Source organism: Leuresthes tenuis, unplaced genomic scaffold (genome assembly GCF_036924035.1).
Source record: "Leuresthes tenuis unplaced genomic scaffold, fLeuTen1.0.hap1 SCAF_10, whole genome shotgun sequence".
In the NCBI taxonomy this organism is placed as follows: Eukaryota; Metazoa; Chordata; class Actinopteri; order Atheriniformes; family Atherinopsidae; genus Leuresthes; species Leuresthes tenuis.
In genome coordinates this window covers 298,727-317,864 of record NW_027325364.1, presented here as the reverse complement: position 1 = coordinate 317,864, position 19,138 = coordinate 298,727, and the positions used below count along the sequence as shown (strand labels likewise).

Here is a 19,138-nt window from a genome sequence, read left to right as displayed (position 1 = left end):
GAAACCTTACCGCCGCAGCGCCAGAGAAGGCGTCGGATGACGCAGCAGCGTCATCAACAACAATCAGAGGCGGCAAAAAGGACAGAAAAGGAGGCCAGCGGCCGCCATAAAAGGATAAATGTTGGGTTTAACTCATTTGGTGCGACCTGGCAGCGGATCGTAACGAGCAGCTGGTCATCGGATCGTAACGAGCAGCTGGTCATCGGGCTCTGCGGCCTGAGAAGGAGCCGATCATCTGGGTCAGGCGTGCCGGAGGAGGGAAACATCTAAAACATGCGGGGCGGTGGGTCCCAGGACCGGGGTTACAGACACTGATCCAAGGGGGGGGGGCTTTTACTGTGACACAGGAAGTGGGCCGAAACAGGAAGTTGGAACAGGAAGTGTCTCCTTTCCTCATAACTGAAGCTTTGAGGTTTTCAGTTTTAAAGCTGCATCATCTCTGATGACCTTTGACCTGTGGGGCGCAGTGAAGACCGCCTGCCGACCCAACGGGTCTCTGCACAGTCAGCACCAGAACCGGCACCAGGACCGGCATCAGAACCAGCATCAGGACCAGCATCAGAACCAGCATCAGAACCGGCAGGAACCAGTCGACTGACCTCACAGAACCCAACAGCTGACGAGAATAATAAGACTCGGAGTTTATGGAAATATTAATTTCTTCATGTTTTTATCTCTTTATTTTCTCTCTGAAACATAAATAAATAAATAAACACAAAACATTTTTAGGATTATTTCATATTTCATTATTTATGGGGCGGGGGGGTCATAAGAGGCAGCCCCCCCCACCTGTCCACCCGCCTTCATCCGTCTGCTCAACAAAGCGCTGACTAACCTAACGTTAGGGTTAGTTAATTAGGTTAATTAGTTAATTAGGTTAACTAACCTAACTTATATTATACTCTTATATTTAAAAGCCGACACTTTTTCACCACTGTGTGGAATTATTGTGCCGCGGTTTTTCTTATTTAAACTTTAAACTTTGTCCTTAGTTCTTGGCAGCAGGTAAAAAGATGAAAAGGCTCGAGGACCCTGAAGGTGTCCCACCCTTTCTGCTGCTTTAAACAGCCTCGGCCTCTGATTGGTGGAGACTAATGAAGCCTGGATGCAGAGCAGGTGAGTGTCGTCCAATCAGAGGGCGGCTCTGTGGTGAAATGCAGCAGAACCTGTCAGACGGTGAGAGGCCGGGCGAGTCCCTGAGAGGCAGAGAGAGGAGGATCACTCACTCGCAGACGGGCAGCAGGTCGGAGCGCGCTGTGACATCACCGTGACATCATGAGCTCCCCCGCTGGGCACACGGACAGGTACGCAGAGAACAGGTGAGCCACTAATCGGAGCCGCAGCAGAACCTCTGAGTGTGTGTTTCCTGTTCCAGCAGAAACGGGAAGTTCAGTGTTTGTTGTAGTTTTGGTTCTTCCCTCGGTCAGTGAACGCATCACAGACTGGTTCAAGATGTTTTGATCCGGTTCAGACTGTAAAAGGACTCTGTCGGGGGGTTGGTTCTGAAACTGGACCAGACTCTAAATGCATCCTGCTTTTGATGGTCTTCCTCACAGATGATCAGTTATTGATGATCAGTTATTGATGATTAACTGAAAATCCTGATCTGGTTCTGGTCCTGAGCTGGAAACTGCTGCCTGGTTCCAGACCTGAAACAGATTCCCTGTTATTACTCTCAGGAGTCTCCTTGAACATATTCAAGGGTCCTGGAACCTTGATCGTCATCTTTGAACACCTGAACTCCTTCAAGTGGTATTCCCTGATCTTTAGAGGAAGGATTCCTCTAAAGATCAGGGAATACCACCGAAAACACCCCGGAGGTCCCACCTGAAGAACACCTGAAGAACACCTGAAGAACACCTGAAGAACACCTGAGCTCTTCTGAAGTCTGTGAAACAAACTTAAATACACCTGAAGGGTCCTTAAACCTCCTTAAGCACCCTGGAGTCTTTCTGTAAGGACCCTGGAGTCTTTCTGTAAGGACCCTGGAGTCTTTCTGTAAGGACCCTGGAGTCTTTCTGTAAGGACCCTGGAGTCTTTCTGTAAGGATCCTGGAGTCTTTTTGTAAGGACCCTGGAGTCTTTCTGTAAGGACCCTGGAGTCTTTTTGTAAGGACCCTGGAGTCTTTCTGTAAGGACCCTGGAGTCTTTTTGTAAGCACCCTGGAGTCTTTCTGTAAGGACCCTGGAGTCTTTCTGTAAGGACCCTGGAGTCTTTCTGTAAGGACCCTGGAGTCTTTCTGTAAGGACCCTGGAGTCTTTCTGTAAGGACCCTGGAGTCTTTCTGTAAGGACCCTGGAGTCTTTCTGTAAGGATCCTGGAGTCTTTCTGTAAGGACCCTGGAGTCTTTCTGTAAGGACCCTGGAGTCTTTTTCTGGAACCCCTTACGTAGAAACCACCTGCACAGTCTCCTGTGAAACTGTCGAACCTCCTGAAGCTGCCCTGGAAACAGCAAATATTATAAAACCTCCTCCCTAAATTTTAGAGCCACTCGAGGAACCCGTGGAATATTATCTTTCTGTGACAAGAACTCCAAAACCTCTCGAGAACCCTGGAAAATCTTTAAGGACTTTCAGACATTAATATGAAACATTGTCAAGGAACCTGGAATCCTATTTAAGGACCCTGGAGTTCACCAACTGCACAGGTAAGAGCACCTGAAAGAGCACCTGAAAGAGCACCTGAAAGAGCACCTGAAAGAGCACCTGAAAGAGCACACTGACCATTTTTGCTGGCAGCTGTTTTTTTTCCCAGCTGGACCCTGAAGGCACCACAATGGAAACATGAAGCTCACACACTGCCCCGACCTCCTTTACCTGCTGCCTGCACACACCCAGCTGTGGTTACCTGTTCCACAACAAATAGAGGAACAATGCAGCCCCGCCCCTCCTCACCTGCTCAGGTGTGTCAGCGTGAGCAGTCACACCGAAGCGGTCCGGCAGGTTTTGATCTGAGACCGATTGATTGAAGCGATGAACAACAAGCTGAACTGAGGAGTGTTACCTGGCGACAGGTTACAGACGAGCATCACCTGACTGCACCTTTCTGTCAGCGAGCTAAACCAGGAACAAGGTTAAAATGAGAGAAAGGTGAATGCAGTCTGGTTCCAGAGGGAACTCAGTGTGGGGACCGTTTAGTTGTTTCTGACCTCATGTGTGTGTGTTTACATCTGTGGAGACACGCTGGTCCTCACAAGTGCTTCTTTAAGCTGTTAGAAAAAGCTGAAAGTCAGAGAAAAAGCTCAAAGTGAGAGAAAAAACTCAAAGTGAGAGAAAAAGCTGAAAGTCAGAGAAAAAGCTGAAAGTGAGAGAAAAAGCTGAAAGTGAGAGAAAAAGCTGAAAGTCGGAGAAAAAGCTGAAAGTCAGAGAAAAAGCTGAAAGTGAGAGAAAAAGCTGAAAGTGAGAGAAAAAGCTCAAAGTCAGAGAAAAAGCTCAAAGTCAGAGAAAAAGCTGAAAGTCAGAACGTGTTTCATAAAGTCTTTTACTTCCTGTTTATGTCCTACAGGATCCTAAATCCCTGTTTACAGTTAGGTGTTCTTTGTTTTGTGACCTCAGTAAAACACATTTAAACATGCAGAGACACACAGTCCAGAATGCAATTTGATTTAAATACTAAAATACTTCTTCAATCTCTGTTATATTTACTTTGTATGAGATTTGCAGCTTGTTTTCTAATCCATTATCAAAGAAACGTGTTTCATAAAGTCCACATCTGTATATATTTGTGCCTGATATTTTCTTTTTTATTAATTCCAAAATAACATGATTTTACTTTTAATGATAATTTGTTCCTGTCAAACATTTCTAAAGTGATCATATCCAGCAGCTCCTTTAATTAAACATTTGTATCATCGACAATACAATACGAACATTAATATATTAGATACCTTAGAAATATAACTCAAGTAAATAGTCAACAGTTTGGGAACCAGAACAGACCCCTGGGGGACGCCACATGCATTATCCAAGCATGATGAGGAATATTCTCCCAACTTCACAAACTGTTTGCTGGGTCAGTTGGATTCATCTGTCAGTTGAGTCTTCAGGACACAAACACTGAGCTGAGCATTAGGAGGTCAAAGTGTCCCTGAACTCACCATCCTGAGCTATTTTTCTGTTCTTCAAACTTTTGAATGAAATGCAGTTTCAAAGAAAACATGAACACTGACCCACTGAAGCAGAGATGAGGTGCCGGTTTCCTCAGTTCCTGGTTTCCTGGTTTCACTCAGGTTAAACTGTGACTGACTGCAGTCCTTTTATACTCCATCTCTGACTTTGGTGTTAGTTCATTTTGACTCTTGAGAGTCAGGTGCAGGTAAGAAGCTGAATGCATCTTTCTCACAGCATGTGTGACCCCTGCAGGGCGGCTGGTGAGGCCTCGGCCCCCCCCAACATCCAGGACATGGAGCTGAGGGAGGAGTGGCAGGACGATGGCTTCCCCAGGTATGTGCTTACATTTCAGCTTTAAACTGGACTGTATAAACATTCAGATGCTAACAGACGCTAACAGGGATAAACTGACACTAACTGATGCTAATAGATGCTAACAGGGATAAACTGACACTAACTGATGCTAATAGACGCTAACAGGGATAAACTGACACTAACTGATGCTAATAGATGCTAACAGACACTAACAGGGATAAACTGACGCTAACTGATGCTAATAGATGCTAACAGGGATAAACTGACACTAATAGATGCTAACAGACGCTAACAGGGATAAACTGACTCTAACTGATGCTAATAGATGCTAACAGGGATAAACTGACACTAACTGATGCTAATAGATGCTAACAGACGCTAACAGGAATAAACTGACGCTAACTGATGCTAATAGACGCTAACAGGGATAAACTGACACTAACTGATGCTAATAGATGCTAACAGACGCTAACAGGGATAAACTGACTCGAACTGATGCTAATAGATGCTAACAGACGCTAACAGGGATAAACTGACGCTAACTGATGCTAATAGACGCTAACAGGGATAAACTGACACCAACTGATGCTAATAGATGCTAACAGAAGTTCAACAGATATATTTATTTCTACCCTTTTATTTCTGCTCACTTTTACCCTTTTAATTATTTATTTAGTTGTTTTTATACGTTGTGATTTTTATCTTATGTGTCCATGTATTCACCTTTTTACTGTTTTTACCCGGTTCCTGGTGTTTTCCTTTCTGTTAGAGCATCTTCAGTGGGATCAGTAGTGATCTGTGTGTTAGAGAGACTCTGTTGTGGCTTTTTTATGTATTTAGTTTTTTTTGTTCTATAAAGTTGGATAAAAAGTGTATAAATGAAGTGTCACTGATTGATTGTTCTGTCTCGGTGGTTCAGACCACTCCCAGAGGACTGTGGAGGTCCAGAGGAGGCGGAGAGTCCAGGGAGGGGCGCCAAACAACCTGGTGAAAACTCCTTTACTTCTTTTACCACTTTACTTGGTTTTAAATCCACAAATGTTTGTGTTTGAAAAACACCTCATGTAGCTGTTCACAGGGACACAAAAGAGTCGCATGTTAAAGTTTGCAGACTCGGCTGTTTGATGTGAAATCAGCTTTAACTGTTACTCACTGATTCTCCTGCCGCTCTCCTTAAGCTCCACCCACCAGCCTCGCCTTATCAGGTACAGTTGGGGGAGGGGCTAAGAAGCGTTTGGTGGCCCCGACTCTCAGCCTCACACTGAGCAACCGCGACTCTCCTGACCCAAACATCGACAGCTTCTCTGCCGCCGCGCTGTCAGGGACTCCAGACGAGACGCCTTCACTTGACATCAACCTGGAAGCTCTGGAGACGCCATCGGACAGTGAGACGGGAACGCTGCCAGACAGCACGCATGACCTGGAGTGGGATGGTGAGACAGGCAGGCAAATGGACAGCTTAGATACCTATACTCCAGTTTCCACTGACCTCTGACCTCTCTCTAACAGATGATCTCCCTCGGATGGGGAAGGGCGGGGCTGTTGGTTCGGCCAGAAGTCCAGTGGAGCATTCTGAGGGTCTGATGGAGCTTGATCGGGTGGACAGCAAGGGGCGCCGCTGGAGAAGGTTCCACATCTCTGGACATGAGTACCACGTCAACATGAGCGTGCTGGAGCCATACCTGCAGGTTCTATCACATGGAGGTCAGGGGTGACAAACTCATCTGTAACACACCTGAAACATATCAGAAACACACCTGAAACGTATCAGAAACACACCTGAAACATACCTGAAACATATCAGAAACACACCTGAAACATATCAGAAACACACCTGAAACAGATCTGAAACAGATCTGAAACATATCAGAAACACACCTGAAACAGACCTGAAACAGATCTGAAACACACCTGAAACACACCTGAAACATACCTGAAACACACCTGAAACACACCTGAAACAGATCTGAAACACACCTGAAACACACCTGAAACAGACCTGAAACAGACCTGAAACAGACCTGAAACAGACCTGAAACAGATCTGAAACACACCTGAAACACACCTGAAACATACCTGAAACAGATCTGAAACAGATCTGAAACAGATCTGAAACACACCTGAAACAGATCTGAAACACACCTGAAACACACCTGAAACACACCTGAAACAGATCTGAAACATACCTGAAACACACCTAAAACACACCTGAAACACACCTGAAACAGATCTGAAACACACCTGAAACACACCTGAAACAGATCAGTAACACACCTGAAACACACCTGAAACATATCTGTAACACACCTGAAACACACCTGAAACAGACCTGAAACACACCTGAAACAGACCTGAAACACACCTGAAACAGATCTGAAACACACTTGAAACATATCAGAAACACACCTGAAACAGATCAGAAACACACCTGAAACAGATCAGAAACACACCTGAAACAGATCAGAAACACACCTGAAACAGATCAGAAACACACCTGAAACAGATCAGAAACACACCTGAAACAGATCTGAAACACACCTGAAACACACCTGAAACAGATCTGAAACACACCTGAAACACACCTGAAACACACCTGAAACAGATCTGAAACAGATCTGAAACACACCTGAAACAGATCTGAAACACACCTGAAACACACCTGAAACACACCTGAAACAGATCTGAAACAGATCTGAAACACACCTGAAACACACCTGAAACAGATCTGAAACACACCTGAAACAGATCAGTAACACACCTGAAACACACCTGAAACATATCTGTAACACACCTGAAACAGATCAGTAACACACCTGAAACACACCTGAAACATATCTGTAACACACCTGAAACAAATCTGAAACACACCTGAAACAGATCTGAAACACACCTGAAACAGATGTGAAACACACCTGAAACACACCTGAAACAGATCTGAAACACACCTGAAACAGATCTGAAACACACCTGAAACAGATCTGAAACACACCTGAAACAGATCTGAAACACACCTGAAACACACCTGAAACAGATCTGAAACACACCTGAAACACACCTGAAACAGACCTGAAACACACCTGAAACAGATCTGAAACAGATCTGAAACAGACCTGAAACACACCTGAAACAGATCTGAAACACACCTGAAACAGATCTGAAACACACCTGAAACAGATCTGAAACACACCTGAAACACACCTGAAACAGATCTGAAACACACCTGAAACAGATCTGAAACACACCTGAAACAGATCTGAAACACACCTGAAACAGATCTGAAACACACCTGAAACAGACCTGAAACACACCTGAAACAGACCTGAAACAGACCTGAAACAGACCTGAAACAGATCTGAAACACACCTGAAACACACCTGAAACACACCTGAAACAGATCTGAAACACACCTGAAACACACCTGAAACAGATCTGAAACAGATCAGTAACACACCTGAAACACACCTGAAACAGATCAGAAACAGATCTGAAACATATCAGAAACAGACCTGAAACATATCAGAAACACACCTGAAACACACCTGAAACAGATCTGAAACACACCTGAAACAGATCTGAAACACACCTGAAACAGATCTGAAACAGATGTGAAACACACCTGAAACACACCTGAAACATACCTGAAACACACCTGAAACAGATCTGAAACAGATGTGAAACACACCTGAAACACACCTGAAACAGATCTGAAACATACCTGAAACACACCTGAAACAGATCTGAAACAGATCTGAAACACACCTGAAACAGATCTGAAACAGATCTGAAACACACCTGAAACAGATCTGAAACAGATGTGAAACACACCTGAAACACACCTGAAACATACCTGAAACACACCTGAAACAGATCTGAAACACACCTGAAACAGATCTGAAACACACCTGAAACAGATCTGAAACACACCTGAAACAGATGTGAAACACACCTGAAACACACCTGAAACAGATGTGAAACACACCTGAAACACACCTGAAACAGATCTGAAACACACCTGAAACACACCTGAAACATACCTGAAACACACCTGAAACAGATCTGAAACAGATGTGAAACACACCTGAAACACACCTGAAACAGATCTGAAACATACCTGAAACACACCTGAAACAGATCTGAAACACACCTGAAACAGATCTGAAACACACCTGAAACACACCTGAAACAGATCTGAAACACACCTGAAACAGATCTGAAACACACCTGAAACAGATCTGAAACACACCTGAAACACACCTGAAACAGATCTGAAACACACCTGAAACAGATGTGAAACACACCTGAAACATACCTGAAACAGATCTGAAACACACCTGAAACACACCTGAAACAGATCTGAAACACACCTGAAACAGATGTGAAACACACCTGAAACAGATCTGAAACACACCTGAAACATACCTGAAACACACCTGAAACAGATCTGAAACAGATCTGAAACACACCTGAAACACACCTGAAACAGATCTGAAACACACCTGAAACACACCCTGAACACACCTGAAACACACCTGAAACAGATCTGAAACACACCTGAAACACACCTGAAACAGATCTGAAACGCACCTGAAACAGATCTGAAACACACCTGAAACATATCAGAAACAGATCTGAAACACACCTGAAACAGATCTGAAACACACCTGAAACAGATCTGAAACATACCTTTAATGTACCTAAAACACACCTCAGAGCTTACCTATGTGTGTGATGTAACCTCTAAACAAAAACGTCTATACCTGGTTCTCAGGTTACTATGGAGATGGGATGAACGCCATCATCTTGTTTACTTCCTGTTACCTGCCGGAGAACACAGTGGAGAACTATGAGTATGTCATGGAGAACCTGTTCAGGTGAGTTTATTTCTGTACCTGACAGGTGAGTCAACTCGAAGCAGGAAGTGGGACCCTTGTGTTCAGGTGTAGCACCTCTTCTGCCTTTACCTGCAGGTACATCGTGGGGACGTTGGACTTGATGGTTTCAGAGAACTATGTGCTGGTGTACCTGTGTGCCATGGCTCCCAGAAACAAACTGCCCACCATCAAGTGGCTGCATCAGTGCTACACCTCCATCGACAGGAGGTACTGTGGTTTCCCTCATATCACAGCCCTGCGGGGCGGAGCTATGTCCCGGGCTGCTCCAGCTGCTGTAACCATGACAACAGATGTGTTTACTATCTGTGTTCAGGCTGAAGAAGGACCTGAAAGGGCTGCTGGTCGTCCATCCGGCCTGGTACATCAAGGCTCTCATCACTGTGGTCAAACCCTTCATCAGGTCAGCAGCAGGTTAAAAAGTTCAGCAACTAGAGCAGAAACCACTTTAACCACGATGAGGTTAAACAGGAAGAGGTTAAACAGGAAGAGGTTAAACAGGAGGAGGTTAAACAGGAAGAGGTTAAACAGGAAGAGGTTAAACAGGAAGAGGTTAAACAGGAAGAGGTTAAACAGGAAGAGGTTAAACGGGAAGAGGTTAAACGGGAAGAGGTTAAACGGGAAGAGGTTAAACGGGAAGAGGTTAACCGGGATGAGGTTAAACAGGAAGAGGTTAAACAGGATGAGGTTAAACAGGATGAGGTTAAACAGAGGATGAGGTTAAACAGGAAGAGGTTAAACAGGAAGAGGTTAAACAGGAAGAGGTTAAACGGGATGAGGTTAAACAGGAAGAGGTTAAACGGGATGAGGTTAAACAGGATGAGGTTAAACAGGAAGAGGTTAAACAGGAAGAGGTTAAACAGGATGAGGTTAAACAGAGGATGAGGTTAAACAGGATGAGGTTAAACAGGAAGAGGTTAAACAGAGGAGGTTAAACGGGAAGAGGTTAAACGGGAAGAGGTTAAACAGGAAGAGGTTAAACAGGAAGAGGTTAAACAGGAAGAGGTTAAACAGAGGATGAGGTTAAACAGGATGAGGTTAAACAGGAAGAGGTTAAACAGAGGAGGTTAAACGGGAAGAGGTTAAACAGGAAGAGGTTAAACAGGAAGAGGTTAAACGGGATGAGGTTAAACAGGATGAGGTTAAACAGGAAGAGGTTAAACAGAGGATGAGGTTAAACAGGAAGAGGTTAAACAGGAAGAGGTTAAACAGAGGATGAGGTTAAACAGGATGAGGTTAAACGGGAAGAGGTTAAACAGAGGATGAGGTTAAACAGGATGAGGTTAAACAGGATGAGGTTAAACGGGAAGAGGTTAAACAGAGGATGAGGTTAAACAGGATGAGGTTAAACAGGAAGAGGTTAAACAGAGGAGGTTAAACGGGAAGAGGTTAAACGGGAAGAGGTTAAACAGAGGAGGTTAAACAGGATGAGGTTAAACGGGAAGAGGTTAAACAGAGGATGAGGTTAAACAGGAAGAGGTTAAACAGGAAGAGGTTAAACAGGAAGAGGTTAAACAGAGGATGAGGTTAAACAGGATGAGGTTAAACAGGAAGAGGTTAAACGGGATGAGGTTAAACAGGATGAGGTTAAACAGGAAGAGGTTAAACAGAGGATGAGGTTAAACAGGATGAGGTTAAACGGGAAGAGGTTAAACGGGAAGAGGTTAAACGGGAAGAGGTTAAACAGAGGATGAGGTTAAACGGGAAGAGGTTAAACGGGAAGAGGTTAAACGGGAAGAGGTTAAACGGGAAGAGGTTAAACAGAGGATGAGGTTAAACAGGATGAGGTTAAACAGGATGAGGTTAAACGGGAAGAGGTTAAACAGAGGATGAGGTTAAACAGGATGAGGTTAAACAGGAAGAGGTTAAACAGAGGATGAGGTTAAACAGGAAGAGGTTAAACAGGAAGAGGTTAAACAGGAAGAGGTTAAACAGAGGATGAGGTTAAACAGGAAGAGGTTAAACAGGAAGAGGTTAAACAGGAAGAGGTTAAACAGGAAGAGGTTAAACAGGAAGAGGTTAAACAGGAAGAGGTTAAACAGAGGAGGTTAAACGGGAAGAGGTTAAACGGGATGAGGTTAAACAGGATGAGGTTAAACAGGAAGAGGTTAAACAGAGGAGGTTAAACGGGAAGAGGTTAAACGGGAAGAGGTTAAACAGGAAGAGGTTAAACAGGAAGAGGTTAAACAGGAAGAGGTTAAACAGAGGATGAGGTTAAACAGGATGAGGTTAAACAGGAAGAGGTTAAACAGAGGAGGTTAAACGGGAAGAGGTTAAACAGGAAGAGGTTAAACAGGAAGAGGTTAAACAGGATGAGGTTAAACAGGAAGAGGTTAAACAGAGGATGAGGTTAAACAGGAAGAGGTTAAACAGGAAGAGGTTAAACAGGATGAGGTTAAACGGGAAGAGGTTAAACGGGAAGAGGTTAAACGGGAAGAGGTTAAACAGAGGATGAGGTTAAACAGGATGAGGTTAAACAGGATGAGGTTAAACGGGAAGAGGTTAAACAGAGGATGAGGTTAAACAGGATGAGGTTAAACAGGAAGAGGTTAAACAGAGGATGAGGTTAAACAGGAAGAGGTTAAACAGGAAGAGGTTAAACAGGAAGAGGTTAAACAGAGGATGAGGTTAAACAGGATGAGGTTAAACAGGAAGAGGTTAAACAGAGGAGGTTAAACGGGAAGAGGTTAAACGGGAAGAGGTTAAACAGGAAGAGGTTAAACAGGAAGAGGTTAAACAGGAAGAGGTTAAACAGGATGAGGTTAAACAGAGGAGGTTAAACAGGAAGAGGTTAAACAGGAAGAGGTTAAACAGGATGAGGTTAAACAGGATGAGGTTAAACAGAGGATGAGGTTAAACAGGATGAGGTTAAACAGGATGAGGTTAAACAGGAAGAGGTTAAACAGAGGAGGTTAAACGGGAAGAGGTTAAACAGGAAGAGGTTAAACAGGAAGAGGTTAAACGGGATGAGGTTAAACAGGATGAGGTTAAACAGGAAGAGGTTAAACAGAGGATGAGGTTAAACAGGAAGAGGTTAAACAGGAAGAGGTTAAACAGAGGATGAGGTTAAACAGGATGAGGTTAAACGGGAAGAGGTTAAACGGGAAGAGGTTAAACGGGAAGAGGTTAAACAGAGGATGAGGTTAAACAGGATGAGGTTAAACAGGATGAGGTTAAACGGGAAGAGGTTAAACAGAGGATGAGGTTAAACAGGAAGAGGTTAAACAGGAAGAGGTTAAACAGGAAGAGGTTAAACAGAGGATGAGGTTAAACAGGATGAGGTTAAACAGGAAGAGGTTAAACAGAGGATGAGGTTAAACAGGAAGAGGTTAAACAGGAAGAGGTTAAACAGGAAGAGGTTAAACAGAGGATGAGGTTAAACAGGAAGAGGTTAAACAGGAAGAGGTTAAACAGGAAGAGGTTAAACAGGAAGAGGTTAAACAGGAAGAGGTTAAACAGGAAGAGGTTAAACGGGAAGAGGTTAAACGGGATGAGGTTAAACAGGATGAGGTTAAACAGGAAGAGGTTAAACAGAGGATGAGGTTAAACAGGAAGAGGTTAAACAGGAAGAGGTTAAACAGAGGATGAGGTTAAACAGGATGAGGTTAAACAGGAAGAGGTTAAACAGAGGAGGTTAAACGGGAAGAGGTTAAACGGGAAGAGGTTAAACGGGAAGAGGTTAAACGGGATGAGGTTAAACAGGAAGAGGTTAAACAGAGGATGAGGTTAAACGGGAAGAGGTTAAACGGGATGAGGTTGAACGGGATGAGGTTGAACGGGATGAGGTTAAACGGGAAGAGGTTAAACGGGATGAGGTTAACCGGGATGAGGTTAAACGGGAAGAGGTTAAACGGGAAGAGGTTAAACGGGAAGAGGTTAAACGGGATGAGGTTGAACGGGATGAGGTTGAACGGGATGAGGTTAAACGGGAAGAGGTTAAACGGGATGAGGTTAACCGGGATGAGGTTAAACGGGAAGAGGTTAAACGGGAAGAGGTTAAACGGGAAGAGGTTAAACGGGAAGAGGTTAAACGGGAAGAGGTTAAACGGGAAGAGGTTAAACGGGATGAAGTTGAACGGGATGAGGTTAACCGGGATGAGGTTAAACGGGAAGAGGTTAAACAGGAAGAGGTTAAACGGGATGAGGTTAAACGGGATGAGGTTAACCGGGATGAGGTTAACCGGGATGAGGTTGAACGGGAAGAGGTTAAACGGGATGAGGTTAAACGGGAAGAGGTTAAACGGGAAGAGGTTAAACGGGAAGAGGTTAAACGGGAAGAGGTTAAACGGGATGAGGTTAAACGGGATGAGGTTAACCGGGATGAGGTTAACCGGGATGAGGTTGAACGGGATGAGGTTAAACGGGAAGAGGTTAAACGGGAAGAGGTTAAACGGGATGAGGTTAAACGGGAGGAGGTTAAACGGGAAGAGGTTAAACGGGATGAGGTTAAACGGGATGAGGTTAAACGGGATGAGGTTAAACGGGATGAGGTTAACCGGGATGAGGTTAACCGGGATGAGGTTGAACGGGATGAGGTTAAACGGGAAGAGGTTAAACGGGAAGAGGTTAAACGGGAAGAGGTTAAACGGGAAGAGGTTAAACGGGATGAGGTTAAACGGGAGGAGGTTAAACGGGAAGAGGTTAAACGGGATGAGGTTAACCGGGATGAGGTTGAACGGGAAGAGGTTAAACGGGAAGAGGTTAAACGGGAAGAGGTTAAACGGGATGAGGTTAAACGGGAGGAGGTTAAACGGGAAGAGGTTAAACGGGATGAGGTTAAACGGGATGAGGTTAACCGGGAAGAGGTTAAACGGGAAGAGGTTAAACGGGATGAGGTTAAACGGGAGGAGGTTAAACGGGAAGAGGTTAAACGGGATGAGGTTAAACGGGAGGAGGTTAAACGGGAAGAGGTTAAACGGGATGAGGTTAAACGGGAGGAGGTTAAACGGGAAGAGGTTAAACGGGATGAGGTTAAACGGGATGAGGTTAACCGGGAAGAGGTTAAACGGGAAGAGGTTAACCGGGAAGAGGTTAACCGGGAAGAGGTTAAACGGGAAGAGGTTAAACGGGAAGAGGTTAAACGGGATGAGGTTAAACGGGAAGAGGTTAAACGGGAAGAGGTTAAACGGGAAGAGGTTAAACGGGAAGAGGTTAAACGGGAGGAGGTTAAACGGGAAGAGGTTAAACAGGAAGAGGTTAAACAGGAAGAGGTTAAACAGGAAGAGGTTAAACAGGAAGAGGTTAAACGGGAAGAGGTTAAACGGGAAGAGGTTCCTCATCCTGAGGTCTGACCTGAACAATGTTTTCATCTTAAGCTGCTGCTCAGCAGGATTTCACCATAATAAATGACTGAACAGGGCGCCATTCAAGCAGTTTCTCTATATTATTGATGCAAAGACAACATTTAACCTCCCGCTCTGACCGAGCAGCGGTCCCCCCCCCCCCCCCCCCCCCCCCCCCTCTCTGTCGCAGCGCGTTCAACTTCTTCCTGAAAACGTGTTGAAACTCGCCGAATGAGCGCCGTAACATTTCCAATTCGAGCTTGGTGAAAAACGTATCCCTCCTCTTCCCCGTTGCCATGGCGACTCGTCGAATCGGGCTCCTTTGATGCTGACTTTTAATAGTTTAACCTTTTATAGTTTAACCTTTTATAGTTTAACCTTTTATAGTTTAACCTTTTAACTCAGAGTTGACTAAACTAACTCAAATCAGCGTTTCTGGAACCGGAAACTCAGAGTTTAGGATTAAACTCAGAGTTTAGGATTAAACTCAGAGTTTAGGATTAAACTCAGAGTTTAGGATTAGACTCAGAGTTTAGGATTAGACTCAGAGTTCAGGATTAGACTCAGAGTTCAGGATTAGACTCAGAGTTCAGGATTAGACTCAGAGTTCAGGATTAGACTCAGAGTTCAGGATTAGACTCAGAGTTCAGGATTAAACTCAGAGTTTAGGATTAAACTCAGAGTTTAGGATTAAACTCAGAGTTTAGGATTAAACTCAGAGTTTAGGATCAGCCTTTAAAATGTTCTCTGCTGCCTTCAGTGTAAGAAACTGTAATTTTCAAATAATAAAATACATTCAGAACCTTCAACATATCCGTCAGAAAACAAACTGAAAGCATTTGTTTCGTTTGCTCGTCACATGTCTGGAAGTCTTATCAGTGTTCGCTCCGGTAACATTTCACCACCTCTTCTGGCCCACAGCGATAAGTTCAGCAGGAAGATCCGCTTCGTTCAGAGCCTCCAGCAGCTCTCGGACTTTGTCCCCACAGACCGGCTGCAGATCCCAGACGCCATCCGCCGGTGAGGTTCTACTGACTCTAAGGTGGAGCTTCTGCTGAGCTCCGCTGATGTCTCACGGTTCTGTGGTTCTGTGTCCTGCAGGTTTGATGAGAAGCTGAACAGATGACGACTCAGCAGACTGAAAGGACCCTGGAGGTCGGAGGTCAGCCTGCTGACCTTTGACCTGCCGCCTGTACAGACAATCAGACTGCGGTCTTTGTGTTGGGGGGGTGGAAGGAGCTGTTCCCGGGTCGGGGAGACTCTGGATCTGCTCAGATTATCTTTAATGCAGCGACTTTACCTGATCTGATGGAAGTTCTGACTCACGTTTCCAAATGCTGGTCCGTATTCCAGAGGTGAGTTCATCGGGTCATCTTCAAACAGCAGGAAGCTGATTTCAGTGTCAGATCTGAGCACCTGAACCGGGTTCAGTCCGAGTCTGAGTCTGTTTCCCTGCACCTGAACCGGGTTCAGTCTGAGTCTGTTTCCCTGCACCTGAACCGGGTTCAGTCCGAGCCTGTTTCCCTGCACCTGAACCGGGTTCAGTCTGAGTCTGTTTCCCTGCACCTGAACCGGGTTCAGTCCGAGTCCGAGTCTGTTTCCCTGCACCTGAACCAGGTTCAGTCCGAGTCTGAGTCTGTTTCCCTGCACCTGAACCGGGTTCAGTCTGAGTCTGTTTCCCTGCACCTGAACCGGGTTCAGTCCGAGCCTGTTTCCCTGCACCTGAACCGGGTTCAGTCTGAGTCTGTTTCCCTGCACCTGAACCGGGTTCAGTCCGAGTCCGAGTCCGTTTCCCTGCACCTGAACCAGGTTCAGTCTGAGTCCGTTTCCCTGCACCTGAACCGGGTTCAGTCCGAGTCTGAGTCTGTTTCCCTGCACCTGAACCAGGTTCAGTCCGAGTCTGTTTCCCTGCACCTGAACCGGGTTCAGTCTGAGTCTGTTTCCCTGCACCTGAACCGGGTTCAGTCTGAGTCTGTTTCCCTGCACCTGAACCGGGTTCAGTCCGAGTCCGAGTCTGTTTCCCTGCACCTGAACCAGGTTCAGTCTGAGTCTGAGTCCGTTTCCCTGCACCTGAACCGGGTTCAGTCCGAGCCTGTTTCCCTGCACCTGAACCGGGTTCAGTCCGAGTCTGAGTCTGTTTCCCTGCACCTGAACCAGGTTCAGTCCGAGTCTGAGTCTGTTTCCCTGCACCTGAACCGGGTTCAGTCCGAGCCTGTTTCCCTGCACCTGAACCGGGTTCAGTCTGAGTCTGAGTCTGTTTCCCTGCACCTGAACCGGGTTCAGTCTGAGTCTGTTTCCCTGCACCTGAACCAGGTTCAGTCCGAGTCTGTTTCCCTGCACCTGAACCAGGTTCAGTCCGAGTCTGTTTCCCTGCACCTGAACCAGGTTCAGTCTGAGTCTGTTTCCCTGCACCTGAACCAGGTTCAGTCTGAGTCTGTTTCCCTGCACCTGAACCCGGTTCAGTCCGAGTCTGAGTCTGTTTCCCTGCACCTGAACCGGGTTCAGTCCGAGTCTGTTTCCCTGCACCTGAACCGGGTTCAGTCCGAGTCTGTTTCCCTGCACCTGAACCGGGTTCAGTCCGAGTCTGTTTCCCTGCACCTGAACCGGGTTCAGTCAGCCTGTTTCCCTGCACCTGAACCGGGTTCAGTCCGAGTCTGTTTCCCTGCACCTGAACCAGGTTCAGTCTGAGTCTGTTTCCCTGCACCTGAACCGGGTTCAGTCCGAGTCTGTTTCCCTGCACCTGAACCAGGTTCAGTCCGAGTCTGTTTCCCTGCACCTGAACCGGGTTCAGTCTGAGTCTGTTTCCCTCACAGCTCATCCTGACACGCTGCTGCTGCTGCTTTATTTAACCGATCATTGCTTTGTTAAACTTAGAGAACGCTTCATTTATCACGCATTCGGGTTAAAACAGACCAACGGAAACTTGGATTTACTACAGACTCACAGTATCCATGGCAACATCTCACCTGATTACAGCACCTGTGAATTGGATCACTTGATTAATCTGTTGTCTGGTGTGCAGGAGGCTGCTGATTGGCTGCTGACACCTTTACCTGCTTCACTTCCTGTAATAAAAACGCTTCCTGAAACATTTGCTGTTTTGGAGTTTTTTCTTTTATAAACAGTTGGTAAAGGAATAAAAATAAGATTAGCATTATATAAGATTAGTAATATTAGATAATATTAGATAATAGAAACTAGACGAGGTCAGAAAAGTCACACATCAGCAAATAGCAAACACGACACAAACAACACGAAAACTAAACAAACAACATCTATTTAGAACAAAATATACAAATATATAAAAATAACAATTTAAATATTCAGTTTACAGTTTAATGATAAACAAAAAGTGAACAAAGTGATTGTCAGTGGAGAGACGAGGTGTCTGACTCTCAGAGGGAAGCGTTATAAAGTGTAAAGACCAAAGGGTTGCATCTGAGTGAGAGGAGTCCTCTACTGAAGGAGCTAACTCCGGGTTGCGCAGCTAACTCCCGGTTGCGCAGCTAACTCCGGGTTGCGCAGCTAACTCCCGGTTGCGCAGCTAACTCCGGGTTGCGCAGCTAACTCCGGGTTGCGCAGCTAACTCCGGGTTGCGCAGCTAACTCCGGGTTGCGCAGCTAACTCCCGGTTGCGCAGCTAACTCCCGGTTGCGCAGCTAACTCCGGGTTGCGCAGCTAACTCCCGGTTGCGCAGCTAACTCCCGGTTGCGCAGCTAACTCCGGGTTGCGCAGCTAACTCCCGGTTGCGCAGCTAACTCCGGGTTGCGCAGCTAACTCCCGGTTGCGCAGCTAACTCCGGGTTGCGCAGCTAACTCCCGGTTGCGCAGCTAACTCCGGGTTGCGCAGCTAACTCCCGGTTGCGCAGCTAACTCCCGGTTGCGCAGCTAACTCCGGGTTGCGCAGCTAACTCCCGGTTGCGCAGCTAACTCCGGGTTGCGCAGCTAACTCCGGGTTGCGCAGCTAACTCCCGGTTGCGCAGCTAACTCCGGGTTGCGCAGCTAACTCCGGGTTGCGCAGCTAACTCCGGGTTGCGCAGCTAACTCCCGGTTGGGCAGCTAACTCCGGGTTGGGCAGCTAACTCCGGGTTGCGCAGCTAACTCCGGGTTGCGCAGCTAACTCCGGGTTGCGCAGCTAACTCCCGGTTGGGCAGCTAACTCCGGGTTGTGCAGCTAACTCCGGGTTGGGCAGCTAACTCCCGGTTGGGCAGCTAACTCCGGGTTGTGCAGCCACTGGATTTTCACGCCCGCAGCACTCAGATGACAAATTACAGCGTTACCAGAACAAGTGGAGTAGGAGGAAAATCAGTGACAGACCGAAAGTTGACGTTATTTGAAAGATGCCAGGAACATGTTGTGCTGTTGGCTGTGAAAGCAGGCGACAAAGAAACCCCGAAATGCAGTTTTATTCCATCCCAAAGGATGTAGACCGGCGGAATAAAAGGTTGGCTGCAATAAGAAGAGACCGCTGGCAGCCAACGGCTAACTCCAGGCTCAGGGGTTCACTTAGTTTTACTCGGTGCTGCTGAAGCTGCTGGCTCAGGGGT

General features: G+C 46.0%; 1 protein-coding gene across 2 annotated transcripts; it reads left to right on the top strand.

The window, feature by feature from the left end:
• The first annotated feature begins 1,159 nt into the window (after positions 1-1,159).
• On the top strand, positions 1,160-16,027 carry bnipl (BCL2 interacting protein like). 2 transcript variants are annotated; one of them, XM_072393419.1, is made up of 10 exons: positions 1,160-1,304; positions 4,360-4,440; positions 5,342-5,409; positions 5,601-5,855; positions 5,932-6,126; positions 9,191-9,293; positions 9,390-9,521; positions 9,628-9,714; positions 15,515-15,613; positions 15,695-16,027. In XM_072393419.1, exons 1-10 carry the CDS (start codon positions 1,276-1,278, stop codon positions 15,717-15,719), a joined length of 1,074 nt encoding a protein of 357 aa, XP_072249520.1. In that variant the 5' UTR covers positions 1,160-1,275; the 3' UTR covers positions 15,720-16,027. The 2 variants fall into 2 exon arrangements, with proteins under 2 accessions (XP_072249520.1, XP_072249519.1); XM_072393418.1 differs by having other exon boundaries at positions 1,162-1,319; positions 15,695-16,026.
• The last annotated feature ends 3,111 nt before the right edge of the window (positions 16,028-19,138 follow it).

Excerpts from the sequence above, each read along its gene's own strand:
- bnipl (XM_072393418.1), top strand. The coding sequence starts at position 1,276 with ATGAGCTCCCCCGCTGGGCACACGGACAGGTACGCAGAGAACAG. Across the intron at positions 9,522-9,627 it reads TACACCTCCATCGACAGGAG|GCTGAAGAAGGACCTGAAAG; the intron begins GTACTGTGGTTT and ends ATCTGTGTTCAG. Across the intron at positions 9,715-15,514 it reads GTGGTCAAACCCTTCATCAG|CGATAAGTTCAGCAGGAAGA; the intron begins GTCAGCAGCAGG and ends TCTGGCCCACAG.